Below are 10,021 nucleotides of genomic sequence, written 5' to 3' on the forward strand. Positions count from 1 at the left end.
GCGCAACTCCCCGCCAAGCCTAACAAAACCAGTCAGTTCGTATGTTAGCGTGCGACAGATGCAGGAAGATAGGATCGTGCAATTTTTAATTGGGGATAGGCTAGGGAACCGCTTTCAATGCTGCGCAAACAGCAAAAAAAAAAAAAAAAAAAAAAAGAAAAGAAAGAAAATACCTCAAATAAAATAAAACAGGACCATGTTCGTGTGTGTTTTTTTACTGTTGTTAGTTAGCATGCAATAGCTTCTAATTCAGGGGTTGGGAAGCTGTTTTTTCCAGTGTCAGTCAAATTGTATGAAAATAATGATAGTAAAAATAATAACCATTATAATAATAAATTCCTCAAATACAAAAAAAAAAAAAATCATAATCATATTTGCATTTGTTTTTCCGTTTGTATGTTAGCATGTGACCGACCGAAGATGACTGTACTATTCCATTTGTAATTCTGGGGTCCGCAGATCAGTTTCAGCGTCGGTCAAACGGCCAACAAGAAAAGAGAATTTCCTATAGCATCTGTGAAAAATGGAAAGGAAAAAAATGGGGAAAAAAAGTCACAAATTCAAATAACTATCTCCTCGTCTGGACCGTCATCGGGATCCTCCTCCGAGTTGACGTCTTCCTCCTCCAAGTCAACGGCTTCCTCCAAAGGGGCGCCGGCGTCCGTCTCCGGGCCGTGCCGGGTGGGCGGATGAGCCGGGATTGTCTGGTGGCACATGGGGCACGTCCCCTGCACGTGGAGCCACTTGCTCAGGCAGTTGGCGTGGAACAAGTGGTCGCAGGACGTGACCACTGCAGACTTCATCTCCTGTAAACACGGATGCACAAATCACTTTGAGACTGTGTAACAGATTATTCTAAAGATCAGACTGTCCAAAGTTTTTCCTCCTAGGGCCGCATACATATTTTTAATAGACTTTAGACCGATTTTATCGGCCTCGGAACATCTGAACGGGTACTGACCAGGAAGCAGATGGCGCAGACGTCGTTGTGCCGCCTCAGCTGCTGCGGCGTGGCGCGAGGCAGCGAGTTGATCTTCTTGACCGCCTCCAGCCGGAGCAGGAAGCTGCGCCAACCCGACTGCGCCCGCAGCCACACGTTGCAGTACGAGTGGATGATGATGACCGAGGCGCCCATCCAGCTCCACTCGCCCAACAGTGACTCCCATGCGCCGTACGCCACCACGCACAGCGCCACCACGAACTCCAACACCCGGCTAACGGCGTTCACCCAATAGATCACCTCGTCCAGGTTCTCCATGGGCTCGCTGCGGAACAGCTCCACCATGAAGAGGGAGTAGATGAACAGCGTGCCCGTAACCTGTGCCACGGGAGCGTACGGCGTGTTTGTGAAATACAAAATACGAGCAAAAACCACATCGAAGAGTAGCAAAGATAGTGACGTGCACCTGAATCAGCCACATCAGGTATGCATTTTTGAGACTTTTGTGGTGCATCTGGACATGATACCAGTGCCTGTCAAATTGCATGTTGCTAAGATAAAGTGACTTCGGGGGCTGAATTTTTAAATCATCCTGGGTTGTGCATTACTGATACTGCATAATATTTATCTCAGTGTCGTCCAACCGTCTTGTACTGTATACGTGGTTCAAACTTGATAGCAATTGGACAACACCTCCTAAAATGCGTCCTGGCGTACCTGGAGGGAGGTGAGCATGCAACCAGCCACCAAAATGAGGAGCCAGAAGTCCATGTGGAAGAACTGTGAAATCTTATACGCCATGAACACTGGGAAGACCAGGAGAAGAAGACACATGCTGAGCCCACGCAGGTGCTTACACACGCTCCTACAAGAAAGAAAGAAAGAAAACAAAAACACGGTGAAATGGTGTTGGCCAACTAGGTTGAAGTCATTTCAGGAGTTTCATTTGACAAAAAGAGCTTTGCTGCCATCTTGTGCTATTTTGGTGTTGACGAACTACGTTGAAGTGAGTTGACTTTAATTTAGAGAAAAATAGCGAGGCCGCACATACCAGAAACCCCCACTTGTGCCAAGGAACCAATATGAAGTGAGTTGAGGAGCTTCATTTCGACAAAAGTTGTCCATTGCCATAATCTAGTGCCATCTCTAGGCGATTACACACCTTTTGGGGAGGGGGGGGGGGGTGTCAAGTAGTCGCGGCACTATGTTGCATTTTTGTGAAATATTGATGGTTTCTGAGATTGCGACACGATAGAGGTGGGTTAAGTCGGGTAACGTCAAGGTACTGAGAACCTGTTGCGGGAGGCGGCCAGGGCGAGGACGACCGGGTGGGTGAGCTCGCCCATGGACTGCAGCGTGGACGTGGCCACGATGAAGAGGATGATGCTGAGCAGGAAGGTGCGCTGCATGCTCTGCATGCCCAGCAGGCCCGTCTGCAGGGCGAGCAGCAGCAGCGTCACGCCTTCCGTCACCCCCCTGCAAACCGGACAAGAAAAGGAAGACGGTCCAACTCAACAGCAACACTCTCTTGAAACCCTTACTCTGGTTTTAAACCCTTATTTGATACCCATGTTTAAGTTTTAACCCCGAATTTAAAATCTTAACCCAAGTTTGAAACCCTTTCACTGTCTTGAAATCCTAATCTGGAAGCCCAATGCCGCTTTTGAACCCTAATTAGCGTAACCCTATGTCGCCTGTGCAATGACAATAAAGGCTTTCCTAATCTAATCTATTGTATTCGCGTCTATGATCATAAGAATGCATTTGTTTGCAACTACGGCCACACTACCTCGAAACCAGCCGTTTACAGAAACAAAGCAACAGGTGACCTTTGCATGACGTTGTCGTTGTGCACGCCGTCGTAGCCCCCCAGGAACACCTTGCAGAGGTTGAGCAGGCCCAGAGCCGAGTAGGACACCACGAACGTCAGACCCAACAGGGAGTACGGCGTGGCACAGCATTCGGAAACACTGCGGACACACAAAACCAGTTCTACCTCAAGGACAAATACCTTTTTACATGCATCTCTACTTTACTTGACTATTTATTTTACTACCACCACCACCACATTTGTAACTTTCTAATTCAGTGCATGGCATTGTACTTTATTTGTTTACTTAAGTACAGGAGCTCAATTGATACTTCCTACTTTCAGTCTTTTTTTTTCTTACATAAATAAGTATCTGAACTTTAGAGCGTCAGCCTCACAGTTCCGAGGGCCCGGGTTCAATCCCCGGCCCCGCCTGTGTGGAGTTTGCATGTTCTCCCCGTGCCTGCGTGGCTTTTCTCCGGGCACTCCGGTTTTCTCCCACATCCCAAAAACATGCATTCATTGGAGACTCTAAATTGCCCGAAGGTGTGACTGTGAGTGCGAGTGGTTGTTTGTTTGTTTGTATGTGCCCTGCGATGGGCTGGCAACCGGTTCAGGGCGTAGCCCGCCTCTTGCCCGATGACAGCTGGGATAGGCTCCGGCTCGCCCGCGACCCGCGTGAGGAGAAGCGGCTCAGAAAATGGATGGATGGATGGAAGTATCTGAACTTTTACTTAAGTGTAGAGTGTGCAAACAGTGATCCACAGTTACTTTGCTGAACTTTTGTGGCATCTTGGTGTCGTGGAACTATGTTGAGGAGATTAAGTCAGACCAAAAAAAAAAAAGAGTTTTTCCACCATCTTGGTGTTGAGGAACTATGTTTAAATAAGTTGAGGAATGTCCTTTAGACAAAAACACTGCTTTGCTGCCATCGTACAGCATTGTGGTGTTGAGGAACTATGTTTAAATAAGTTGAGGAATTTCCTTTAGGCAAAAACATTGCATTGCTGCCATCGTACGGCATTTTGGTGTTGAGGAACTATGTTTAAATAAGTTGAGGAATTTCCTTTAGGCAAAAACATTGCATTGCTGCCATCGTACGGCATTTTGGTGTTGAGGAAGTACGCTGGTGCGAGTTGAGGGGTTTCATTTTTACCAAAGTCATGCTTTGCCGCCATCTTGTTGTCAAGGAACTATGTTGACGTGAGTTGAGGAATTTCATTTAGACAAAAATAGTGCTTTGCTACCATTTGTGGGATCCTGGTGTCGAGGGACTACGATGAAGTGAGTTGAGTAGTTTCATTTAGACCAAAGTCGTGCTTTGCCAGCATCTTGTGGAGTTGAGGAGTTTCACTTTGCCAAAAGTAGTTATTTTCCGCCATCTTGTGGCATGTCTATATAAACCGTCATAGTGGCAATTATCCGCAGCTTTTCAGTATTCGCAACAGGGCTCGGTCCCTATCCCACGTGAATGGTGAAGGTTTACTGCACTTTTGCCACGCCTGTGCCAGGCCCAATTACGTCTATGTGACGCACACACGCGCGCACACACAGTGAAGAAGCGCTTTCCCACCCAGTGAGAAGGAAGAACAGGACACCCTGATGGGCGGCGGACGAGGCGGCGCCGGACACAACGTTGGAGCACAGGTGGACTGCGAAGAGGACCAACCAGAAGACGCTAAAGAGGACCGGCACGGCAAACTGGGTCCACAGGGAGATACCCACCGCCAGCAGGCGGGTCAGTGCCATCACCTATGCAGTATTTTCATATTAGGTCAAATTGAAAAAGAAGGGGGAAAAATATTACAGTGGAGCCTCAACATACGAATGACCCGACTTACGAGCTTTTCAAGATACGAGCTGTGTCGCACGGACGATATTTTGTCTTGATTTGCGAGTAAAAATGTGGAGTTCCGGGCGCTGGATGGTGGAAGCGAACGCCACCACAGGCAGCCTAAAGTCAACAATTCTTCAAAAAACAGGCTGTGTATTTAGCCAAACTGCATAACTTAGCTTAATGCTGACACAAAATACAAAATGCCTTAGAGGGGCTAACAAAACTAGCATCGGTGTTGCATATGACATCCCTTTAAGCAAAGGATATTTAAGATCAGTATAATACATGTACATACAAAAAGTCACTCACAACTAAGTAGAAATATAAGTGGTTGCCTGTGAGCAAAGCACTTTCGTAAGGCAAGGTTATGTGGTTTGATTAAATTCCTTTTATTTGATGTTTAGCTCGACGGTAACCCTCACTCGGCAATGGCAACTTTGCTCACAAATCAAGACGGCTCGGATTTGCAAAAACTCAAAAGTCGAATCACTCGTAAGCCGAGGTACGACGAGCACAAGGGTTAGGAGTGAAAGAAAGTCAAGTGAAACGAGACACACCTCCAGCTTGAGCGACAGCGCCGCCTCGGTGAGGCGGTAGAGCCCAAAGAGCAGGAAGAGGCCGACGGCGACCTCGGTGAGCGTCGTGGCGAAGCCGGAGACGGCGAGAAGCTCGGGCGGAGGGGGGCCGCCGAGGCGGGCCAGCAGGGGGAGCACGGGCGCCGAGAAGAGCCACACCTTCCGCGTTTTCATCAGGAAAGCGCACAGCGTGCTCAGGATGATCTGACCTGAAATAACACACAACGCACTTGTTGGGATGAAAAGAGATGGAAACAGTAAGACAGCTTTGAAACCACAACCCTTATTTGAAACTCTAACCCCGGCTGGAGATCCTAATTTGAAACCATACCCCTTTTGTGTAACCATAAATTGACATCCTAACCTTAGTTTGAAACCCTAATCCTTGTTTGAAATGCTAACTCTGTCTTAAAACACCTCCTTTGAAAGCCTTACACAGTCTTAAAAACCCAACCGGTCTTCAAACCCGAATTTGAAAACCTCACCTAGGCTTGAAACCCTAACTGGGTCTTGAAATCCTAATTTGAAACCCTCATCACATTTTCAGACCGAAATTCAATACTTAATAATAATTTGAAACCCTAACCAAGGCTTGACCGGCTAATGTAAAACCTTAAATCTCGTGTGAAACTGTCATTTGAAATCTTAACACTTTCTGAATATACAGTAATCTGAAACCCTAACACTGTCTTGATTGCATAACCCTTGTTTGAGACTCTAACCTGACTGGAAAGACTGATTTGAAACCCTACCATGTTTAAAACCCTAACCCAGGCTTGAATCTCTTAACACTGTCTTTAAATCACATTTGAAACCCTAACCCGAGTTTGAGAACCTAATTGGAACCCCTAACATTGAATGAATCCCTCATTCAAAACCCTAATCTGTGTCTGAAACCGTAATCGTCGTAAGATTAATTTATTTATTTATTTTAACATTCACCCGAATAAATATTAATGATCTATTTTTGTGCTGCTGCAACCCAATGACGTCATTTGAAACAATTCATAGCAAACACGTGATGATGCGCCGCTCCAGCAGGTGGCATTGTGTGTCGGGCCTGTCCGTGCTCAGCCAACAGAACTCACATGTGAGGGCCCAAACGAATCTTTTGAAGGCATTGCGGTCGAAGGAGAGCGCCCCCTGGCGGCAGGCCAGCAGCTCCTCCAGGACGTATTCCCTGGAAACGGATGAGAACTTGGTGGCGACAGGAAACGGTCGGACAAATGGCCGTGGCCATCTCAGTACATCGGCAACACAATTTGTGAATCAGCGATTACAGACTGTACTCCCTAACGTTGATTTGAAACCCTAACCTGGGATGAAAAGTGAATTTGAAAAGCAAACCCTGCCTCGCAAGCCTCATTTGAAACCATAATGCTCATTTGAAAGCCTAAAACTGTCTTGAAGCCCTAATTTGAAAGCCCGAACCTTCTGACCAATTTTGGAGGGCTAGTCGCACGTACTTTGAGCGTTGGTGTCCCACGAAGAGAAGCATGGCGACGAGAACGTGGAGGTAGACGCTCACGATGTGTCTCAGAGGCAGCAGCAGCAACAGCATGATCAACAGGTGACCTTAACACACACACGGAATGCGCACTTCATTTACAGTACAATACAGTATTACAATCTATAAAAAAAAAAAAAAAACATCTCGTGGGGTTCGATGTGACCTTCTAATAGTCCCCGGGGGATAGGGACCGAAACCAACGCTAACTTAGAACCCTAACTTTTGCTTGAAACCCTAAACCAGACTTGAAAACCTCATTGGAAACCCTAACCTTCATTTGAAACTGTAACCCAGGCTCGAAATGCTAACTTGAAACCCTAACCCTGTGTAGAAAACCCAATTTCAAATCCTAAACCTTAATTGATTTTATTAATGGATTACAGTGAATCCCAGAAAACAACCGAGTCTTCCATGAATAGCCAAAAGCCTGTGGCTTAATTGACCCCCACCCTTCAAAGGTTGAAATTGCCCAAAAAAATGCCACAAGATGGTGGGAAAACACTACGTGAAGCGCCTCAGTTCACTTCAACATACTCCCTTGGCACCAAGATACCACAAGATGGCACCAAAACAACACTTTGGCCTGATGACACAAACAGCGAATAGGTGAGTTTTCAAAAAATAATAGAGGTACATATTGTTTCACACAAATTGGAGAAAATTAGATGGAAAACACAAATATTAGAAAAAGTACAAAAACATTACGGAACCTATTTGGATATTAAAAAATAGAACATTAGATAAAGACAAATATTACACTAAAAATATTATTAAATAGCACAGGATATTAGAAAGAAATGTGAAAAATACAGAAATATTAGTAAAAATCCAAAAATACGATGGAAACAGTTGAGGTATTAAAGCTACTGAAAAAAGTACCAAAATACACAAATATTAGGGGAAGCAATTTAGATTTTAGAAAAATATGAGAAGAAATGTACAAATATGACAAAACTATTAGTAAAAGAAAATATTTGGAAAAAGACACAAGATTAGTAATTAGATATTTTAGTAAATAATACAATGTTGATGAAAAAGACAATTTTTAAAAAAAGTAAATATTTTATGAAAAAAATAGAAGCACAAATATGACAACATTGGAAAAAAAACACTTGACAAAAAATACAAAAATATTACACGAAAAATACACACATATTACAATTGAAATATTAGTAAACAATACCAAATATTAAACATGAGATGAAAATACATAATACACAAACATTACAAAATATTAATACAAAAATATTACATGAAAAGCAAATATTTTTTTTTAAAATATACAACATATTATGGAAACATTTAAGTACAAAATATTAGAAGGGGAAAAAAAAGCAATCACTCACCAATGTAGAACATGTCGCAGATGACCCATCGGTACTTGCAGAACATGTGTTCGTTTTTGGCCCTGAGGTGCTCCGTTAAGCCCACAATGTCATACTTGTACAGCAGGTCCAGCGCGAGGATGCTGGGCACCCTCAGGGCCACGTTTGCCAGCTCTTCCAGTCGAGGCATCCCCGACAAAAAGACGACGACAACAACAACAAAAACAAAAAGACTCTTTGGGGGGAAGAGGAGGAGGCTTGGAGGGTCACGTAGCTACCCTTTCGTTCATTTGAAACACAAACCAAAACAACTCCCTATGAACTTTACCCTTAAAACACACCGATACTTTTACATTTAATACATTCAAATAATACACGGCGTGAGTTTCGCGTAAAATGAAAGTTGCGAATTGTCAGTTAGGGATGAACGAATAGTAGAATTTACGTTGCAGAGTAGCTATCCTGCTCGTTAGCTAGCCAACAAAAAAAAACATTTGACATTTTTTTTACAACAAGTCAGAAGTTAAGGCACAACCGTCCGGAAGTATAACATTGGATAAAAAAAAAAAAGAGATATGAAACGAGTTAAGGGCGAGGAGTTGGACGTAAAAGCAATGTTATGATTCCGGTCGTTGTGGCGGCCACTTCCTATTACGTCAGCGCGGAAGAAACCAATCAGATCGAGGGAATCTTTTGACTTTATTCAAATTAAAGTATTGGAAATTAACGTACACATATATAACGAGACAAATGTGACAGTAAAATGACATTTCTAACAAAATAATAATAACAATAAAATAAGAAGATATGAGATGATTTAAGGCTCTGTGGCCACTTTCTGTAAACGTCACAGCGGAATGAACCAATCAGATTGGGAGATTCTTTTTTTTTTTTTACGAATCTAACACGAAGCTACAACAACCGGAAAGTTCAACAATTTGTCAAAATATAAATAAAAACGAGATATGGGGAGATATAAAAGCGAGGACTTGGACGTCAAAGCAATATCATGATTTCATTTCATTATGATACAATAAAATACACAACGACTAAAACGTAAAAATCTGTAATTAAATATGTTAAAAGATATGAGTTAATAATACAAAATATTAGGCAATATTACATGTGCAAAATATTACACAACACAACATATTTAAACAACAAATTAGTAAATAACACATTAGACATTACATGAAAAATAGGAAAAACAAATATTACAATAGTTAAATGATACAAATATTAGACAATATTTTGTGAAAAATACACGACTATAACAATGTAAATAACACTTATACAACATTAAAAGTATTAGATGACTAATACACAAATACGAGAAAAAACAATTTAGATATAAATTATTGGATGTAAAAATACGAAAAAAAGTGGGGAAAAGATGAATTGTATATAATGCCAATTTTGCTCTTTAACAATGATTAGTTTTTATCTCCGTGAAGCACTTGGGGTTGCATTTCTATGAATGAAAGGTGTTATACAAATAAAATTTGATGGATTGATTGAATTTTAGCGATGCCTATATGATTGTCAGCAGCAGCATACATGAAACGTTGTTTTGTATATTTTCATATTCCCAGCGTGGGTGTTTTTTGGCAGGAAGTGGGCTGAATTTCGGAGAAAATCGTTGGCACGCGCAACAACGCTAGCCATCCGATCCACACACAGCTGGTCGGGGTGCATCATCAAACTCTCAAAATGCTTTTTAGGCACAAATAAACGTGACGATTCCCAAGAATGGGGAAGTCCGCATGGACCTCTTACTGGAATTATTCACCACACGGCAGTAAGTCAACCAATCGATCAATCGATAAGACTTACGCTAGTTTGAAACCACACGTTCAAAACTTAACCCTGTCTTGAAACCCTATTTTTTTTTTTTTTCATTGAGCTTTGTCTAAAACCTCAACAGTGTCTTGAAACCCTACTTCTGAAAGTGTAACCCAGGCTCGAAGCCATAACAAGGTTTGCACCGCTAATTTGAAACGTGAACTGCGTTGAAACTCTGATTT

General features: G+C 42.8%; 1 protein-coding gene across 1 annotated transcript; it reads right to left on the bottom strand.

The window, feature by feature from the left end:
- Positions 1–178: 178 nt before the first annotated feature.
- Positions 179–9,985, bottom strand: zmp:0000000662 (RING finger protein 145). The gene is made up of 10 exons (XM_061695375.1): positions 8,019–9,985; positions 6,629–6,737; positions 6,251–6,342; positions 5,145–5,371; positions 4,324–4,502; positions 2,770–2,910; positions 2,234–2,416; positions 1,658–1,805; positions 962–1,318; positions 179–806 (listed from the first exon to the last, which is right to left on the bottom strand). Exons 1-10 carry the CDS (start codon positions 8,185–8,187, stop codon positions 561–563), a joined length of 1,851 nt encoding a protein of 616 aa, XP_061551359.1. The 5' UTR covers positions 8,188–9,985; the 3' UTR covers positions 179–560.
- Between the last annotated feature and the right edge of the window lie 36 nt (positions 9,986–10,021).

This window comes from Phycodurus eques, chromosome 14, assembly GCF_024500275.1.
Source record: "Phycodurus eques isolate BA_2022a chromosome 14, UOR_Pequ_1.1, whole genome shotgun sequence".
In the NCBI taxonomy this organism is placed as follows: Eukaryota; Metazoa; Chordata; class Actinopteri; order Syngnathiformes; family Syngnathidae; genus Phycodurus; species Phycodurus eques.

Excerpts from the sequence above, each read along its gene's own strand:
- zmp:0000000662 (XM_061695375.1), bottom strand. The coding sequence starts at position 8,187 with ATGCCTCGACTGGAAGAGCTGGCAAACGTGGCCCTGAGGGTGCCCAGC. Across the intron at positions 6,343-6,628 it reads GTGGGACACCAACGCTCAAA|GGAATACGTCCTGGAGGAGC; the intron begins GTACGTGCGACT and ends ATCCGTTTCCAG. Across the intron at positions 4,503-5,144 it reads CGCTGTCGCTCAAGCTGGAG|GTGATGGCACTGACCCGCCT; the intron begins GTGTGTCTCGTT and ends AATACTGCATAG.